The sequence below is a fragment of the Molothrus ater genome, chromosome 2 (assembly GCF_012460135.2).
Source record: "Molothrus ater isolate BHLD 08-10-18 breed brown headed cowbird chromosome 2, BPBGC_Mater_1.1, whole genome shotgun sequence".
Classification (NCBI taxonomy): Eukaryota; Metazoa; Chordata; class Aves; order Passeriformes; family Icteridae; genus Molothrus; species Molothrus ater.
Window position 1 is genome coordinate 70797642 of NC_050479.2, and position 20884 is coordinate 70818525.

General features: G+C 45.4%; 2 protein-coding genes across 6 annotated transcripts in view; both read right to left on the reverse strand.

Annotated features, from left to right (window-relative positions):
• SHISA2 (shisa family member 2) lies at window positions 1-5328 on the reverse strand. The gene is made up of 2 exons (XM_036404047.1): window positions 5034-5328; window positions 1-2976 (listed from the first exon to the last, which is right to left on the reverse strand). Exons 1-2 carry the CDS (start codon window positions 5326-5328, stop codon window positions 2423-2425), a joined length of 849 nt encoding a protein of 282 aa, XP_036259940.1. The 3' UTR covers window positions 1-2422.
• Window positions 5329-13257: 7929 nt separating this feature from the next.
• Window positions 13258-20884, reverse strand: part of NUP58 (nucleoporin 58) — a 39791-nt gene continuing 32164 nt past the window's right edge. For 2 of the 5 annotated variants that reach the window (XM_036404097.2, XM_036404096.2), the window contains exon 16: window positions 16903-18828. In XM_036404097.2, coding sequence (XP_036259990.1) covers window positions 18659-18828 — 170 coding nt within the window. In that variant the 3' untranslated portion in view covers window positions 16903-18658. Of the gene's footprint in view, window positions 15405-16902; window positions 18829-20884 lie in introns of those variants that run through there. The other 3 variants (XR_008509163.1, XM_054518555.1, XM_054518554.1) reach the window with 3 other exon arrangements.

The following is a 20884-nucleotide window of genomic DNA, read 5'->3' on the forward strand; positions in this document are numbered from 1 at the left end:
TCACACCGTAAGTATTTATTAAGAAACAAAGGGGGCTTTTTTCTTCAGTTGTAAGAAACACTTTAAAGCAAGTGCTCTTTCAGAGATTTAAAAGCTATATCAAATGGTAACATTGGTTTTACATTATTGTACATGACATTAAAAAAAAAGCCACATCTCACAAAATTCCTTTTATTAGAGCTCGAGTTTCTCTGCCTTCAGCTGTAAATTAATTTCTACAGACTTAAATTTAACTTATTCTTTTTTTTTTTTTTTAAACAAGTAAACAATATACAAAGATTCACCTGAATTCCGTAGGTCAGAGGAGGTGTCCTTGCCAGGGCCTGTGCAAGGCAGGCAGTGGAGGGGAGCTGACTTGGTTCACAGCTGGGCACGGTCAGGAGCACAGGACCAGGGCTCACCCAGGGCCAAGCACCTCCTGCTCCCAGGGAAGCACACAGAACTGCCCCTGTGCCTGATGCCAGCTCAGTGTGACCCCACTGCAACGTGGGCAGGTGGAAACCTACACCCCCAGAGACCAGAGAGTGCAGGGGGTCCTTCAGAAGCCTGGCAGCACCCAGCTCTGGAGCACCCACTGCCCTGAAGATCCCCGAGCACCGAGTTGTGCAGCATCCAACATTGCCTGCAGCCAGGCGCCGCTTCCCAAAGACACCCAGCCTGGCTGGAGAGGAAGCCAGGTCTCACAAACCAATCTTTCTGTCCAGATCCTGCACACTGACTGGGAGATCACAGCCAGGAACAACAGATCTGGGATAAATTACCTATTCATTTCCCCGTGCCAGTGGCCAAACCATGGCTGCCTGCTGCAGACTGCCTGTGTGTGGCGTGTTTATGAGTAAACCATTGGGTTTGGCAAGGCATCTGCACCTTCTGTGTCATTTAAAAAAACAGGCATACAAAACATAGCATCACAGTTATTGCTACATATTGATACAGTATCAGACAATAAGAAACCTTTTGTCATCACTGGTCTGGCTACAGTAATTGCTTGGGTTTTGCACAGGGCCTCAAGTATTCTGCTGCACTGTTTTGGCTGAGGAGCAAATGGATGGAGATGCAGAGGCTACATTTTTTAAGAGACAAAACCAGCCTTACTTTGCTGCATTTGGGGTGATATAATTAGAATGATCTGACTGTTTGTTGCCTCTTCAACCTGGAGAGGTGTTTTCCCCAGATGAAGCAAAGCAGGACAGAGCCAACAGCCCCAGTGTAAAGTGTCTCTCCTGTCTGCATCTCACTACCTCCATGGCCCTTGTGACACCACAAGCACCTTTGTCCCTTGGTTGAGCCTTTTTCTTATTTTTAAATACAGCTGTGCCTGTCTAGTCTCCTGCCACAGGTAAAGAAGAAAAAGAGGATGGATTTCAAACCTCCACCAACCCATTCACATCCCAACTAGGTTTTGTTTAACACTCTCCCACTCCCATGCGGTGGGAGAGGGGATTCAGAATGGGCTCATGGGGACAAGATAAACTCCATTTTCCTACAGGCAGACTCCAATGCAAGCAGGCTTTGGGGCTGACACCTTCGTGGGCATTCACACGGGTTTCCTGTTTCATGGGAAGTGAGGTTAAATCAGGCATGTTTGGAATCACAGTCTGACCTCCCTCTGCCAAGGCAGGTTCAGTTCAGACACTGCCAGCTGTACCAAGAGCTTTGCTGAGTGTCACAAAGAGCAAGCACCTCATACCCTGGTTTTAGTAAAACATTCACAAAGATAAAGTCTGTGCAAACCACTACTGGGTCCTGATCTTGACACAAAACCAAATCAAGAAGGGTTTCAAGTGCACTGTAAAGGAGAGCAGAATAATTCACTCTTCCAATTCCTACAAAATACAAGGAAAATTGGTCTTTGCAAGACCGAGCTTCTGATGGCATTTCAGCCCAAAGTGGGTGTGTGTAAGAAGCCATGGTGGCTGGGCACACAGGGATTGCACTGCTTGGCTCTCAGTTGTGATTGTCTGTAAAGTAACGGGAAACATCATTACGGAGCTGGGAGCAGAGAGGTTTCTGAAGTACTGCCGTCTTGTACAGTGGAACAAAACTCTTTCTAGAATTAATTAGGCAAATACTTGTGACCATGTCATACCTGAAGGGCACTTTACGGCTCCAACATTTATCTCATGAGCACAGTGATCTGAAATACATATGCATTTCCAGCGTAATCCTTCGCCGCCGTAAATCACGCGCTGGAATGAGAGCGTATCTGGCAACGTTAATTCCGAGATATCATCCTTACAGTTCCTGGCAACAGACCCCGATGAAAATAAATGGTTTATAAACACTGTCTGACATGCATGAGCCTTTCAAAATTATTTACAAGTGGTGTTCTGGAAGCTTTGTTCCAAGGAAGAATTTCTCCTCCGTTCAGTTCAGATATTAAAATTGGCTGGGTGGGGATGGGGAGGGGAGGGCATCAGCGCTACACAGTCACAGCCGGGTACATCTTCTGCTCGCTGTTGGTGTGTGGGAAGGGAGACTGGATCTGCCTGTAGCCGCTCTGCAGGCCATCCAGGAAGGGGGGTACCGGGGTCAGCGGCATGGGGTCGTGCTGCATGGCGTAGCCCACGTACTGCGGGTGCAGGTACTGGCCCTGGTGCGGCACGATCTGCGTGGCCTGCTGGCAGTTCAGCACCGAGAAGTTCGTGGGCATGTTGACGTAGACATTATTCATGGTCCCTTCTGGCAGGCAGCAGTTGGTCTGGGACCTCGTCGGTGGAGCTCTGGCCCCCGAGTTGGCGCTGGAGCTGGAGCTGGCAGCCGTGCTCGACTGGCGGGAGGAGGAGCCCCGGGAGGTGCTGGCACTTGGGATCATGGGGATCGTCTCCATCAGGCGGGTGCCCGCAGGGGCTCGGCTCTGCTGGGGCTCCTGCTTGGGCCGCAGGCACCTGCAGCAGCAAGCTGCCACCAGTGACCCCAGGATGATGAAGGCGACAAATACAGATCCTACAATAAGGAACGGCACGTAGATGGGCACTGCAACAGCAAGGAAAACATTGTCACCACGGGCCAAGGACAAACCTCAGCAATCCCCCCTCATCCAAGCAGAGCCCACTTCCTCCCAGCACAGGTCAATACAAGCAGAGCATTTTATACCAGAATGATGAAAAGGGCTGTTAAACCCAATGGCTTCTATTTCTCTCCTGTTGGTGATGGTCTAGTTCACAGCAACCACTGCTCCACATTCATCAAATCATGTCTCCAATATGTCCTACTAGAACAATCAGGCAAGATACAGCCGGGTTTCAACAGTGCCTTAGGAGATACTTTGGGGCAGGATCCCTGCTGAGGGCTCAGGATCACGGGGTAGTGAAACCCTGGTGCTACACGACATCCCTCTCCATCACCAGCCCACTCTGGCTGTTGTCAGCCCGCTGAGGCAGGGTGACAGCAGGCAGTGACCAGAGAGTAGTCACAGGGCCTCTGGCACCCCACAACTCTGGGGATGAATGTCCACCTGCTCTGCACTTCAGCCCCAGGTTTAGGGAGGAACCACAGAGCAGGCAGTGCAGAGACAGCACCATGCTCCAAAGGGGCAGCATTCCTCCTTGTGAGGCCTAATAATGGGACATCAGGGCAGGAGGACTGAGGGTGGGCAAGGGGTAGGAGCAGAAAGTATGGATGATGCTCATTGGTGGAATCAGGAGCCACCAAGGATGGTAAACATCATCCTTGGAAGAATCTGGGCTACATGTACAGATTTCACAGAATACACCTGAGTTGGAAAGGACACATAAAATCACTGAGAGCAACTCTTAAGTGAATGGCCCATACAGGGATCAGACCCACAATGGTGTTATACAAGTGCCATACTCTATCCAACTGAGATAATCCATTCTGCAGTCCCAGGGAAAAAGCTCTTTTCTCTGTCTCAGTAAGAAATCTGTATGGATATATCCACAAATAACAAAGGGAAAGTGTCTCCCTTCAGTGCTTGTGAATGCACTCAGCAACATGCCTGGAGTTCATCATTTCCACCAAAACCTGGCAGCTCCAAGACTCAGGCAGGGCTACGGATCCCTGCTTGACCCTGTCTGACCCTGCTAAGGCAGCCACTGCTAATGACCTGCAAGTTAATCAGTGCCAGCACAGGGCAATGGCTCCCAAACCTGCAAAGCAATAAATTTTAAATAAAAAAATATTTACAAAAATGCATTGTTCTCAGAACTGCAAGGGTGGGGGGGTTATCTGTCTGCTCAAGTCAGAATACTTCCTGGCACAACAGATTAGATGAAGCGAGTTATAACCAAAAGCCACTTCTCTTCCATCACTTTAGTACTTTTAAACAAAAGGCTGTAAAACATCATCTCCACTTCTGCACTTGGCATTACAGCAGCTCTTGAGCAGGTGCACACACTTGCTCCACACTGTAATGTGCAAGTTTTCCAGGAGTAAATCTGTCCTAATTATAACATCACTTCAGGCTACTTCTCCCGCACTCAGCACGTGTGGATGGCAGCAAGGGTGCTGGGGAGCCACCGGGGCTTTTTTAAACAGCAGTAGAAAGACTTGAGTTTATCCTTGAAATTCAATCTTGTAAAACCAGTCCTAAGTGGGGATATCAGAGCTGAAAGAACATACACAATTACAGTGGGGACCAGCCAGAGTCCTTTTGAAATATCCTGTTACTTTTTCTGATCTGTTCATGGGGGTTGTCTCATTTTTCCTTGCCTTTTCAATGGGGAGCTCAGCCACGGCTGAGGAGCCCGTTCAAAGTGGCGGCAGAGCCGTGCCAGGCCGAGACGGCTGGCCCGGGACTCAGGGGAGTGGTGTCACCTGCTCTGACAGAGACGTGGCTGGGACTTCCAGCAGCAAGGGCGGGAAAGGCAGGCCTTCAGCTGGGCACTCCTCCCCGTGTAAGAGCCCGGCCATGCCGGCTCCGTCCGTGCTGCCCCACGACTCGATGGAGGGGAACCGGCTGCAAGGGGGGAAGGGGTGGGCAAGAAGATCGCCGCAAACCCGCGACGGCTCCCGCGGAGCCGCCGAGCCGGAGACACCCCGGGGCCATCCTCGCCGAGCCAGGGCCGCCTCACCTGCCGCGCCGTCGGGGCCGTCCTTGCCGGGGCGGCCCGGCTCGCCGCCGCCCTGCCGCCGGTCGTTGTCGCAGGCGCCCTGGTCGAGGCGCGCCTCGGCGCTGGAGCAGCAGTACCGGAGCGCGCAGCTGCCGCAGCAGATGGTGGCGTCGCCGCCGTCGAAGCGCTCGGGGCACTGGAAGCCGTCCCGCCAGCCGCCCTGCCCGTCCAGCCAGCCGTGGCAGTACTCGCCGCTGGCCGCGGCCCCCGCCGGCAGCAGCCAGCCCAGCGCCGCCAGCAGCAGCCAGCCCCGCATGGCGCCGCCGGGGGGGCGGCCGCTCCGTCAGGGCCCCCCCGCGCCGGGGCAGCGCCGCCCGGCCCCCCGGGGCAGGCAGCCGCCGCGCTGCGGGGACTCTGGCCGCGGGTCCCGCCGCCGCCGCATGCCCGGGGCCGGCCCGCAGGGTGCGGAGCCGCCGCCCGGGGCGCACCGGCGGAGCCGGGGGCGCCGCTACTCCGCTCTCGCTCCCCGCCGCGTCGCCGCCCCCACCCGGCCCGCGCCCTCCTCCGCGCCCATGGGCGAGGGACGGCGGGAGCCCGCGATCCTCCCACGGACGGAGCGGGTCGGGCGCGCCAAGCCCACGCCGCGCTGCTCCCGGTGCGCCCCGTCCGGCACCGCGCCCGCTCGGCGCGGGGGGCGCCGCGCCCGCTCTTATAGGCGGTGGGGGCGGTGCAGCGCGCATGCGCCCGCCCCGCCCCGCCCGACGGGGCGGTACCAGCGCGCGGGCCGCGGTGGCGGCAGCGGCCGGAGCGCGGGGGCAGCAGCAGCAGCAGCGGCCGTCCCGCCGGGCACCGGCACCCGAAACAGCCCAGCAACGTGTACCTGCCTCACGGCTTGTTAAAAGTCAGTGGCAGCCGGAGGCCGGGCACAAGGATGCACCTTCAGCTGCTGAAGTGTCAATAAAGTCTGTGGTTTCTCGTTCCCTGTGAGACAGCTGTCGTGACACCAACCACAACTCTGGCTTACAATGCATTGCATCAAGTAAAAAAGTACTTCTTTTAAGAAAAAGGCACAAACACGGAAGCTCTGATAAGTGGCAGTGGTTCTAAATTCCGCTGTAAAGGCAGATCACTGGGAGGAAGGTGACTGCAAAGCGTTGTGTATTTCTCTCACTCTTTCAAGCTTTTCTTCAATTTAGTTATTGCCCTTCTCCCTCCATCTTGATCCCCTCTTTTGTTCTCATTTCAGCCAGTGTTTGACAGCTACGGGCTTTCACTGAACTGCTGCTGTGGAGCACCAGATTCTGGTCAAACTCGGGACCAGGTAAATGCATTCTGCCCCCTCAGCTTTGCTGCTGCCCCCAGGGAGTTCTTTTCCAGCCGTGGCCCTTCTGCAGCTCAGCCCATGGCCGGAGCTGTGCTGCTGCAAGGGCAGGGTGCAGAGGTGGTCCCACACACCTCATGTCGTACTTACCTCAGAGAGGATTAGTAACCCGGAGCAGCTAACCTTTGGAAAAGTTTGCACTTACCAAGATGGAAATGGGGCGGCAGCACCACAGGTTTTACATCACCCAATCAGCCCAGCTGGGCGAATGAGAAGAAACTTGCAGTGATTCAACTGATGAGGTCTGAGATGCTCCATCTCAAATCCTGAGTAGCAGCTCCCCAGAGCTGTCAGCTCCAGCACGAGGAGCCCACCACAGACAGTCCTGGACAGTGACAGATTTCGTACACTCAGCCCATGTCCCCCACAGCACCCATTGCTCAAGACACCCCATCAGCGATGGGCCACAGGGAGGGAAGGGGATTGCCTGGGAAAGGAATTAGAACCATGAGCTCCTGCCAGTGACCTGTCTTTGGATGTCTGGCAGCCACAAGTGACAGCACAGCAGCTGTTAAATGCCTACATTCACAGAGGTCTTCCTACGAGATCATTTTCCTTAAATCTGGGTTAGACACACATTTTCATAATAAGAAAAGCAGCTTCTTGACTCTTTTATACGTGGCAAGCAAAATACTTTCCCAGTCCCATCCTTTGAGTTGATGGTTCACTGATACTCAGTAAGGTGGCTCTCTTTCAATAGCAAAACCAGACTATGAGAAGAGAGGTGAAAAGCAGACTATCTAATCTAATCTGCACTCCAAGTTAGGAGTCCTGATCATAACAAAATACCAGCTCCAGATTCCCTGCAGAGATTATCTGTAGCAGGTACTTTATATATTCAAGCTCAGGATTTGTCTCAACTTGCCTGGATAACAGCAGAGATAATAGTGTACCTCATTATGCTTTTGTGAAACTTAAAACATTTGGCACTTTGCAAAATGCTTTAGATCCTGTTTAGCAATAGACTAATTAGTGGAGTTTGGGGTGGTTTTTTCACTGTCTTTACAAGCTGATCAGGTAATATCCCTGTGATTTAAATTTAAAAGCACACAAAAATCCAGAACCAAAATATGTGGAAACACATAAATATAGCAAGTCTTTCCTACTCTGTGACTTTTTCACTTGCTTTCTCATGTCAAGCAATCTCATTATATTAGTTCAATCTATTTCAATGTAAAATAAACTTATCACAGATTTTGTAGGACACCAAACACATCATATCCCATCAAATTAAGCATAGTGCAGCTTTTAGATATAATTAAAATAACATATAGATGGTGGAGTGGGAAAAGATTTTAAAATCCTACTGTATTCAGTAATGATCACATAATCTACGCATCTCTATTATCTGCTTAACCTTTCTTTTTCTTTTTTTTTCCCTACCAGTCTCTGAATTTGTAATACTACACCAGGTTTAGTTTTCTGAGGCCTTAGGATCAGTAGAAATGTTCTTTGTCATTTTCCAGCCAAATGCATGATATCAGGAAAGCAAATAAATGTTTCATTTTGGGAATTTGAAGAACTCACCTGCTGTTCTGCTAGTCCTGAAAAATTGTCTCTCTTAGAGCAGTGAAAATAAGACTTAAAAGCACTTCTGCTAGTTGTCTGAAAGAGGTGAAGTGCATTTTCCACGTAATTTTCAACACTCTGAGCTGCGAACTGCCTGTGCAGCAGTGTAGGGGCTGAGTCCATCTACAGCACATTTCAGCACCTGTAGGACCCAACATGCAGCTGTGGCACTGGCTGTGTGAGAGCGGTACCTGCAGCCCTGCATGCCCGGGCACAGAGCTGTGGCACAGCTGCCTGTGCCACTGTCCAGCCTGGATGCTGATCCTTGAAGGCAGAGCTGCTGTGGGATAATGGCCACCATCTGTTTAAGTGGCTCTCTAACACCGGTATCTGCTTACCTTGTAAATTCACCCAGTCACTGCATTGACAGGCATTCTCCTTATTGTAACATGGGCATTTTTGCTCGCTCTCTCCAGCTGTCTCTCTCCATATTACAGTCTCCCTCCAGATGGAAATTTTTCAAAAGTATTTCTGTGCTTTTAGAGCACAGTGCTTTGCTTTCCTAGGGCTGGCACGCCTCGTGTGCTGAAGTTCTTCACAAATACACCAGCTCCTACTTCAAAAAAAGACAACGGAAATAAGAAAGGCATGAAAAGATAGATAATACAAAAGCACATCTCATTCTGAACAGCTCCCAGTTCAAGAGAGGGGAAAATGAGGACACCCCACCTTGAGTCTGAGCTGCTGAGCCATTCACAGCAAGGTACCACAAACATTTGTCGGGGTTGGCTGTGCCAGCACACACTGGACAGGAAGGAAAGAGGAGAAAGGACAACTAAGTGAAAACCATAACAATAAGTAAGAAACAACAGTTGCTATCCTCCCCTTTGGGTGTCTGTCCTAGAAATTCTCCAAGATAACACAGGAACACAGACCTCTCACCCTTATTCTGTATCTGTCTGTTTTGGTTGGAATCTCTCCTAGGGCTAGGAAAAGGAAAACCCTGTGACACGACTCTCCAAGCTGCCATGTGCTTCTGTGGGTGTGTAAGTGGCTCTTGCTGTTACGGATGTTTTGTTTTCCCTTTGGTATTTTCAACCCATGCTGTTGTAACTTGTCACATTCCCTTGATATGGGAGAGAACACAAAACTGGTAGCAACTCCTATTCTCTTTCTTTTTGACCCATTGGTGATAAAGTTTAGATGGCAGATGGATACTGTCCTCTTTTCCCCTTTGGAATTTCCAGTTTCATTCTTGATGGTCTTGTCACTTGGGCACAAGTGAGATTATCTGCTTTCCATTGCCCAGCCCTGGATGCCAAACAGGCATATATGTATTTTCCCATTCCATTTAGCTCACATACCTACTGTTACATCATTATTGTCAAACAATTTTGCAACCTTATCAGGAATCTTGAAAATCTGGATTCTGGAATTACTTTGGCTTTACTGTTGTGTCCACAACATTAGAATTGTAAATTAAACATAGCCTGAAGTCTTCAGCTAGAACTCATCATCATGGTACTATTGTTTAGATGACTTGGCATGTAAAAGTCAGGCCATGCTTACCACAAGAGATGGATTTTACTGCTTTTTGTACAATTCAACAAAAGAGATTTCTCTTTCTGGTAACACAAAATAAAGGAATTCATTCTGATCATGCAGAGGGTTAGTTTAAAAACGGTTTGTTTTATTGCTTGTAGGTTTTTAAACATAGAAATAAATCACCTTGGAGTTGAAATCCCTGCATCTTGTCCATTTATCCCAGCAAAGTCACTTCTCAGGCAAAACTGTGTTTCCCGCTGCTAAAGCAATGCCTTGCTGCCCCCGTGTGAAGTTAGTGAGAAGAGTAGCGTGACTGAAACTCCACTGTGGAGTTAGTATGGAGAACTGTTGAATTTGAGATTGCAATCCATACTGACAGGTTATACCAACACCATTTCCCAGGTGAGGATAGTTACTAGAATATATGAGCTTACTTTAGTAGCCTTTCCTTTTCTTCCCAACCTGGTTTTTCGGTACCTTTTACACTAGTGTACCTGTAGCAAGTATAACTTAAACACCATCAGTACACTTAAGGGTGGAAACAGCCACTCCAATTGTGGTATTGGTTGCATAAGCTGGACTGGTTTTTATTTCTGCTCAGGGAACATGTTTAATATCTGCATTTTAAAATACACGTGTACTCATAGCAAAAGGCTTTATTTTATTGGCTCTCATTTCCTGGAGAATAATTAGATCAAGATGACCCAAGGGAATAAAAAAACACCCAGTCACAGGATGAGGCAAAGGACTGTAAAAATAGCTTTGAATGAAGGCATATGAAGTTAGCACTCTCCTCAGGGGCTGGGCTGTGACTCTGCAGTGGCTGCACCGGCACCGAGCACATCGGGAGGCACAGCTCAGCTCCTGCTGCGAGTGCTCGCTCTCAGCACACGCCGCAGTGACAGCAGCAATCAGGGCTGGCACCACCTTATCACAGCCGGCACAGACACCTCCCCTATCGCCCGTCTGGCTCCAAAATGCACCGCTCTCCTGATAAGGGGCTGGGGGATGCAGCTGAAGGGAGGTGAGCGGGTGACAGTACCTCCGAGCGCTGGGGGACATTTCCCTACAAATTCCCGAGTGCAGGAGGAGGCTGTCACTCAGAAAACGCCCCCCGGTTTCAACACAGCCCAGTCGGAGCAGAGCTTTAGGGAGCTTGTTAGCGTTGTCCAACTACTCAGACAGCCTTGATTAATACAAATGTCAGGCTCTTCTCCCTCGAGTCTTAATGCATTGATTTTTGGAGCTTCCCTTGCTGCAGACACAACAGATTGCTGTACAATATATAAAAGCCTGGATACAAAGCCGATGTGCACAGCTTCAAATTGAAAGGGATGCTGTTTCCTAATTGATTTATTACTTCTGCTCCAACCAACCACTCCAGCCACTAGCAAGAAAAGGAAAGAATTTAGTCTTTTTTTTCTGCTCCTCAGACAAAAACCAGAGGAAGACTTACTTGTGGACTAAATCCATCATCCCACTGTCTGCCCTCACAGTGAGGCCAGCCAATTTGAAAAGGCATAGTTATTAAAAAGTTATTTAAAACTAAAACAAAGAAAACCCCAGGAAAGTACAGGAATTTTCTGCATTCACACTTTAGGTTATGCCATGCAGAGCACAAATCATGAGCATTTATCAAATGCAGGAAGAGAAAACTAAGGATATTTAAAACCAGAAATTTACTGTTCTTTACCTCCTAATGCCTTAGTGCAAGACAAAGATTTGGGCATCATATGGCAGGAATAGCATCACGACACAGCTGTTGCCTTTTATTGCACTTTTTGCCTGTGCAGTGAAATCAGTGAGGTTCCAGCAAAAAAAAAAAAAAAAAAAAAAAAAAAAAAAAAAAAAAAGCACTTCTTCTCAACAGGTCTTAGTGCACCTAAATTTGCAGTTTGGCGGTTTATACAGGGATTATTACTGCAGACAGGCAAGAAGCAGCAACTTGTTGTGGAAAATTAACAATATTTATGATAATATTTTCTAGATCAGGACATTTTTTACACTGCTTAGAAAAGAAGTAAAGAAGACTGTATTTGCTTGAATCATTGCTATTTTACTCTACAATTATCTAGCCTGGCAAAGAGGCTTTGGAATTTTGCCCTTCCCTCCACTTCCCAGGGCACTTAAAATGATACATCCAGCACTCTGCAGCACTGTTAGGATTTTTAGACTACTATTTCTGTCACTGGTGGACTGATATTACCATCCATCTATCTGAGACCAGAATCTTACCCCCATATGCCTTCTGCCCCTGTATTTTCCAGCAGCTCCACAGCCTGGCAAGCCCTGATGCCACCCCAATGTGGGTATCACCATGACAGAGCAACAAGCACCAGCTGCTGCAGCACTAGAAATAAGTCATGGGGAGAGGTGATGATGAAGGTGACAATTCTCAAGTGTAAAATGACAAATTACTCAGAGGAGCATTTCAAGCTAAATATTTTTACTAATAAAGTATAAATTGAACCTAATATGCCTTTGTATTAGACCTGCATCTCTGCCATAGAAATTAAATTTCGACAAGCTGCCAGTCTTCCTGCAGTCCCAGCCTCTTTTTCACATCCCCAATACATGTGGGAGGTTGCTCTTGGCACTGACAGCATCTCATCTCACCCAAAGCCAGCATAAGCAATGTTGAAAGCCTTCCCTCTTTGGTCTCAGAGCAGTGCTCAGCATCAACTTCTCTTTGCCACCACGGGATCAGGTAAGAACTTTGCTCTGTGGTGCATACCACATAAGCTTAGCTAGCAGCCAAAGATCTTCCCATCCCTGGGAATAAGAATTGCTTCTGGTTTGGCTGCTGGAGGTATGCGAACATCTGCCTTCTCCTTAGTCAGCCACTAAACAAAATAAGATAAAAGACAATTCCTATTTGAGACTGATATAATATGCATTACTAAGACTGGTTTCCATGGCATTAAGGCTGGCACCTTCCTTATCACTTCTGTCCATTCACTTTGACCCAGTGCTAGATTAGAACCCCCACAGTTGTTAAAGGAGGCAACACTCTGGAGAGCTGTGCCACACACAGCTGCACCAAACAAAGGCAGCACAGTGGTAACATACAGGTATGCTCACCATCACTGCTCCACACATTGTCACAAAACGAGTGTTCTCCGCCAGAGATGGAGAGATGTCCCCACACTGCTAAGGACTAACTGCTCACTGCCATTGCTTCCATTTAGCATTTGGGCCCACACACTGCAAACTTTGTTTTGAAAGATGGACTTTTTTTCCCAGTAAGGACACCTTTATCACATCTATCTTACCCCCAGACAGAGCCATAGTGAAAGTGTTTACGCTCAAAGGTTAGATTCCTTTATGTGTATGTTAGTAAAGAAATAAGGGTAGCCCAAACAGCCAAGGAATGCTAACACCATTAACAGGATGAGAAGGTTTGGGTGTTTTTTCACTTTAGGGGTAGCTTCTGCTTAGGTGTTTAACCATGGAGTTAATAGATTACCCAACTCTGCACAGCTTCTGCATACTTTTTTCCCCAAGGTTTCACTCAATTTGAAGTCTACTCAAGCTGCCTGTCACCTTTTTTTTCTCCCCATGAGAATTTATCCCCTTCTCCCCTTAATAAGAGGACATGGTATTTTTCAAATTTCATATAATAATGTTTGATTTTAAATCCTTGACTTTGAATATTCATCAAGTGTGTGTTTCTTTCCCTTTTTAGTAGAGCACCATGACTGATCAAAACCTCATCCTCCTAGCTTTCTTTTGTGGCCAGGATCATCATCACCCCAGAAGCATATCCTGTTACCACAAAGTGCCATATTAAATGCACAGACAGGAGCTATATACCAGCTTCTAATCAGAACTTTATTTTGGAAGCAATTACATTACTTTCTAATAAAGTGCTGTCCTGCTGGTACCCAAGCATACGCCGTACAGTGATCCCTGTATCAAAGAGAAAAGAAAAAAAGAGAAATCCATCAGTCTAGGAAACATTAATTGAACATACATATATTTTGCTTCTTCAGCTATTGACCTATTTAGGACAGGAGTATTTAAAGTTTTCCATACAACTGTTCAACAGACATGACCCAATATCCTGGTGGGGGCTGATCTGTACTCAAAAGTAAAATCAAACCAGAAGCTCTTCTAATTCTTAATTCTTAAGAATTATTAAGAATTGCCTTACTTCTAAAGGGTGAGAAAACAGCAAACAAAGCTAACGAAACATGCAGCCTACTCACCTCCTCACTGTGGCATTTAACAGCAGCCATGGGTTATAAAGATTAAATTCCTGAGGCGGAGTGAAAAAAGCATTAAGTTATAAACCTCCTAGCAACAGGAGTCAAATGGGTCAGAAGGATTGTTCAAATATTAAAGTTCAACAAAATTCTACCACCTTAAAAAAAAGTGTGTCAGAAAATGTTTACAATGAGGAAACAAAGGGTGACATATCTTGTCTTAGAATTGTTTAGATTGAAAAGATCCAGTCTGACCATTAACCTACTATAGCCACATTCACCACTAACCCCTGTCCCTAAGTAGCAAGCCCACATTGTTTCTGAACACTTCCAGGGATAGTGACTCCACCACTTTTCTAGGCAGCCTGTTCCAGTGCTTAACCACAAGCCTTTCAGTTAAGAATTTTTCCCCAATATCCAAACTAAACCTGCCCTAGGACAACATTTCTTCTTGTCCTGTCACTTGCTGCCTGGCAGAATAGGGTGACCCCACCTGGCTGCACCCTCCTGTCAGGCAGCTGCAGAGAGTGATGAGGTCCCCCTGAGCCTCCTTTTCTCCAGGCTGAACACCCCCAGCTCCCTCAGCTGCTCCTCACAGCACTTGTGCTCCAGAGCCTTCCCCAGCTCCGTTGCCCTTCCTTGGACACGCTCCAGCCCCTCAATGTCTCTCTTGCACTGAGGGGCCCAGAACTGAGCACAGCATTGGAGCTGTGGCCTCAGCAGTGCTGGGTACAGGGGGACGGTCACTGCCCTGCTCCTGCTGGCCACACTACTACTGATACAAATGCACCTGTCCAAGCCATGAGTAGCCAGTTTCTCCAGGAGGACACTGTGGGAGAACGTCAAAGGCTTTACAATAGTCCAAGCGGAAAACACAACCTTTCCTGCATCCACTGAGCTTGTCACCTTGTCACAGGAGGAGAATCAGATTGGTCAAGCAGGACCTGCCCTTCACAGCCCCACCTGCTGGCTGGACTTGATCCCTTGGTTGTCCTGCACATGCCACATGATAGCACTTCAGATGATTTGCTCCGTGACCTTCCCCAACACTGAGATCATGCTGACAGGCCTGTAGTTCCTTGGATCTTCCTTCTGACCCTTCTTGCAGACAGGTGTCCCATTTGGTGACCTCCAGTCAACCAGGACCTCCCTGGTTAGCCAGGACTGCTGGTAAATGATTGAAAGTAGCTCAGCCAGTTCTTCCACCAGCTCTTTCAGTCAGTATCCTTGGGTGGACCCCAACCAACACCACAGACTTGCAGCTCTTTCAGTGGCACAGCAGGTCACAGACCATTTCACTGCACGTGCTGCATGACAGCTACTCCCACAAGGGTCCTGTGGTGGCAGTACATAACTGGCAGCCTCTTGCCACCTGATGAACATTCAACATTGAGCCCAGAAGAAATGATCCTGAATTGGATTAAAAAGAGTTGGGCCATTCACAGCACAAAGTTTGTGCCCTACATCCCCTCACCTCTCCCCACACTTCATCCCCGTCACACCTCCATCCTCCTTTGAAGGAACCTACCAGCCTGGCTGAGGGGAGATGGAATGTCACAGCTGTGCTGGAGCTCCATGGACACTGTCACAGTGGGTAACCGCTGTCTTCCAGAGCCGCTGTAGGCATCAACTCCATGTCACTCCTCCCCAAACCCAGGTGCCCATTTCCATGAGAATCCATACCAGTCAATGCCCATGATACTTTAACCATCCATCAGTGTCTGGAGACAGCAGCCACAGTGCTGGAAGCTACTGAATGAGAGGGAAGAGAGAAACAGCCTGACAGCACAATCCCAAAACTACATAATTAATTGCTGGAAAAGTTTGCACATAGATAGTTCTTTGTTCTTAGAAACTTGAAAAAGTTTTAGGGAAACAAGCTTTTTGTAGAGCATAAGACACACTCTATGGTACTGATACTCTTAATTTCCCATTAAGAATCTACAAGGTGCTTCTGCTGACATATTCCAGGTATAACCAGTAACATAATTGAGCTCACATGAATGACTGGATTACTTCTACTGTCCTCATAAGTAGTGGAGTGGAAATACCACTGACATCAAACAGGGGGGAAAAGGCCACTAAAGCTGTATTCCTGAGCCTTATTTCAAATTTTTAATAAAATGATGCTATAAATGAAATCATGATCCAAAATGCAGTTATGTTAGGAACATGTAGATGGAGGGAATGTAGCTGAATTTGGATTTTTTGTGGTGAGGAAGATGCATAAACTCTGACCAACTCCACTTTATTTCAATCTCCAACCTGACAATCCACAAGAAATAAGCAGCTAAATGTAGGATCTACCTAAATGATTTGACAGAAACAGAGACACAGACAAGCACAAAGAAAGAGGTTCCTGAACCAAGTAATCTAAGGCACAGCTCTTTCCCTTCTGCTGTCTTCATCCCAGGGAAAACACTGAAGGAAAAGCAAAGTTACTTCTAGTAAAAGAAAGAGGTCACATAAGTAAGTTCATACCACAGCTGTACAACAAGGTACAAACTAAGAGAAAACCGTATCTTGCACATGGACTTGAACCTTCTTCCAGACCAGACTTTTCTTTCTTTACAGAACAGATAATCTAGATTTGATTTAATTTCATGGTGTTTAAATATAGGTCAGCCTCTTAACCTGCTTTGAAGAAAACCAAGCCAAACCTTGAATGCATATGTATATTACACTCTAATCATATTAATACGTCTTTAAATTGGGGTGAAAGATAATTTGAAACAATGTCTACAGTACTGATATCCAAAAATCATGGCTAAATTCAACCACCCAAGTAACAGTCTAGGAATATAATTATTTCAAATCCCATTTTGACTTTAGTTTGTACTACTATATGTGATTATTCTACTATATAATCACTTTTCACTTAGGCTAAATTAAGGACATAATTGCTGTTTAATCGGAAAAGAAGCAGAGCACAGGTACCCAGGAGGCTCAGACTCCTTCCCAATTTACAAAGCCATTCCTAGCGCTGTGTTATATTACACCATAATCCAGGCTTACATTGTGCAGTGAAGAAATTCTAGACAGCCCACAATACAATACCTCCATTTACCCCCTCTCCCTCTGCACTTTCAATCCAGGATCAAGGCTCTAACTTCAGCAAGAACAATTCTGCACTATATGAATTCTAGGAAGAACAGTTCTACATATTAGCCAATCAAGTTTTTGTTTCTCCTATAATGCAGGAGAATGACAGGAAATGATCTCTCAGATAAGCAAGTATGTATTACAAGGATCACAGCATTATTGTTTTATTGTTTGCACAATGGTAAGTTGCACATATGGACAAACAGTACACATTTAGAATTAGTTTCACAAATTAATACATTATAAGAGTCCAGTGGTTTAACATATTAACTATTAAAAAAAGCAGTAACAAAGAAATACAAACATTACAGTTTTGACTGCAGCCCAGTAAAAGTTTAAAAACAGGTTGAAATCAAAACAAACCATAAGCTTTATTTTTCTGTGACATTAAAAAAACACATATCCCTTCCTAAGAGACTGCTCACAAAGATGCAATAACATACAAGTACAAAAGTGAAGAATTCTGTGCTCAGTTTCCCTTAATTTTATCAGATTAAGTGACAAACCAAACATTTGTCAAAGAGCAATCGCTGCTGAATGCAGACACTTCCAAAACATACAAAATGGTAGTAACATGGTACTTTAACAATATAAAGCCAATGACAAAACCTTTACATAAAATCAACTTGGCTCCAAAGTTTCATGCTCACACATCAACCTAGTATTATTATTTGCAAAGAATCAATTGTTCTATTATTTCCTTCTTAAGATATTTTCCTGGATATTCCTAGTGCACACCAAATTGGAGATGCAGAACAACAAGCTATAATGTTACAGTATGTAAGATTCATAAACTACTGCTGCAATAGCTTTAACCTTCAAATTACATAATATTCCTCCTCTGTTTTTGAACAGCAAGTTACTGTACTACACCTTTCTTAAAAGCAGATGCCCAACTGCTTTTAAGGCAGTGCTGAAGAGAAGCTCATGAAGCAACTTGGGTTTGTAACACTTCATTTTGGTTTTCAATAGCATCTCATCTCTCTCACATTCAGGGAAAAGCTCATCCAGCCTGACAACTCCTGTTTGCACACAGACCTTGAGGCATCCTGAGCTTTCAGCTGAAATCCGGCAGTGTCCTACTCTTCAGCTCAGGAGAAAAACAAAATCCAACAGTTTGGGAACATTATCTATGAAATGTGTGTCAAAATCCCAGATTCTTCTTTAGAGTTGGCTGCTAAATGGGCCAAGAAAAAGGTTAAAAAAACCAAAGCAAAACCAAAACAGGTACTAACCACTATTAACCAAACTTTATGAATTAGTAAACATTGTATTTCAGCTGGTTTTAAACAACAAGACACAGGAGCAATGATTCCTAGGAACATCCGGATATGGGACCACAGGACAACATGGAGAAACAGAACACACAAAGAAAAAGAGATCTGTCTATGGGGGAAGGTATGCACATCTGTGTTTTATACATATATATATATACACATACATACACACAGATGTGTGCACTGTACTGTATATATTTACATCCATATACACAAAAACACCCTGAAGTAGATTTAAAGGCCATATCCAGGAACAGAAGATATGAACTCTAGTATTTGTACTAGAATATATTTTATCTGTACAAAAAAAACAAATATGCATATATTCATATGGTATAAAGCTTATTAACAAAAAATATTCTGCTACTAACATTAGGTTAAATAGATGATTTTACAAGATTCTTTAATAATAATGCAGTATAGAACATTTCTAAAACTAGGGCCCAAAATAAAAATACATAAACGGGTTTCTATTCACAAGAAAATAGCTGTTCAATATGATTTCACTAGGGAAAAGTAGCAAAATTTTTATAAATCTCCTGGGATGCAATTTAATTAATCAATCTACAAAAATAGACTTTTCAGATGAAGAAAGTTGATGTGCTTCCCCCTCCCTAAAAGGGGTGCCTATCTTTTCCCTCGCTTGTTTCCTGCTGGAGGTTTCTTCAGCTGAAGAAGTTGCCCTCCTGTCCCAAAGCCTGCAGATGCAGGATTAGACACCCCGAACGTCAGGCCAGCTGATGCTGTGATGCCAGGATTGCTGAAGTTAAACCCAGATGTAGTCGAGGTCCCAAAGCCTTATGGGGGAGGGAAAAATATTTTAAAACATCAGTTATATCAGGATTGTAAATTCATTCTCCTTGAAGTTTTCACCAGCAGCCACTTTATTACCAGCAGCTGTAACACTTTATACCAACGTAGATCAACAATGGTAAATCACATTGCTAGAGCACTTGGACTTGCCATGGCAACTTGGATAATGCAGCACTAACAGAGACTACCTCAGTGAATGCCAACAATCATAACCTAAATCACAAGTCTGTGATACCATTACCCATACAAGAGTAGCACACAAAAGTCCCACTGAAATCATACAACAGAAGAACCACAATTCCTCAAGTTCTCAGCATAAACATGCGGTGCACTCCTAAGGTGGGAGGGAAGGCAGCAGGTACAGGTGGACCATGGACCATTCATTTCACTCACAGCAGAGAAATGGCAAAGCTGGAGTTGGAGTGCTCAGTCTCTTCTTACACACGTGGCACATACCACACCTTACATGTGAGGCAGAAAAGGCTCAAAAAAAATCCTTGCCAGACTGTATTTGAAAACACCCCTTATGACAAACCAAAAACAGCACTAGAAACAAAGCTTTGGAAAAACTGCATGACTGGCTGAGCAAATTGTGCTATTTTAACTCCTCTACCCTCTTCTATCATGGTAAACAAACTGAACATATGCAGCTGTGAAACCAGGTCAGTTGGAAAAAGCCCCCCTACAGTTTCCACCAACAGTAACACTAACTCATTTCACTTTCTGTTATAAATTTGTATCAATTATGCATCATCAACTTAGATAATAATTGCAACTATTAGAGAATGCTAGAAATATCTCAAAGATTACTTTAAGAAGCAGAACTTCACAACTTCACTTTTTGTTGTCTCAAGAGACCACAAAATAATAAGTAAGACACAAGCAAGTTCAGATTTTAACAAAGAGCTTCATACAAGTTGTATATGAAAACCTGCAAACAATTAAGATAATAAGAAAAATGGGACTGGTTCACAATCAAGAAAAGTATATTCTCAATATGCATTACTTTATATTGCTTCATTAGTTCTCTAGCAGAGAGCTGAAGCAATCCTTTGGTCACATCAGTATCTTCAACTCGATGCATAAAATATTTCTGGAGTACAGAAATAAAAGCCCAACTGGTTGTCTCATCAGAATCCTAAAGCAGCTCTCACAAGCCTGATGTCTTCTGTTCTCTCAGTTGTTACTGACACTCTGCATTAAGAAATACTTCAAAATATAACATTAAACTCTTCCTCCCGCAATGTCTGGACTTGGGGTACACACATCATCTTGTCAAGAAAATTCATTATCAACGTTCCAGTAACTCACAGTCCTACAGCATGCAGTTGCCTGCATAGAACTCATTGTCAGTGTAATGGTTGTGCAGATCTGGAGAGTGACTAATGAGAGTGACTGATAGTGGTCATTTGGGTCTTGTCTAAATTTTGTGGGCTAATTTGTCTCTCATCCTAGGATGTAAGGGGTGAAACACATCAATTATTACTCCATTTCCCTGATAACTCTGAATCCCAGCTAAGATTGATCAGGGAATCTCATGAATGAAAAAAAGTCACCTTTCTACTTCATGTATGTGAGATAACAAGCAAGCATTGCTTCCCACAGAAAACATCATGAATGCCATTCATAATAAAGCTGCATGTGACCTGTAGTGTCAGGAGTCCGGTAGGCAAGAGTGAAGTGTTTCATCAATTACCTCCACCTTGCTGCTTCTAGATGCAGGGATTATTTTGAAGCATGCAGGGAAGGCAGGCTACAGTTTACTTGAGTAATATTACAGTAAGAGATGTATAAAATATGGGATGAAAGACTGAGAACATGCTTGTTAATTTAGATACGGCCTGGAAAGTAATAGCTGTTATGTTAGAAGTGGCATTAAGGGCAGCCATAAAAGTATACAAAAGCAGATGTGAAATTCATCTGTATGGTTTTCTCCTGCCATGGCAGCATAACAAGGCCAAGGTACCAAGTTTCATCAGAAGTAAACCAAACCCTAAAGCTGAACACTCAAATGAAAAATCTTCAAGATAAAAAACTTAA

Coding starts and splice junctions, on each gene's coding strand:
- SHISA2 (XM_036404047.1), bottom strand. CDS start 5,328: ATGCGGGGCTGGCTGCTGCTGGCGGCGCTGGGCTGGCTGCTGCCGGCG. Junction 2,977..5,033: donor CGGCCCCGACGGCGCGGCAG/GTGAGGCGGCCC, acceptor TTGCTGTTGCAG/TGCCCATCTACGTGCCGTTC.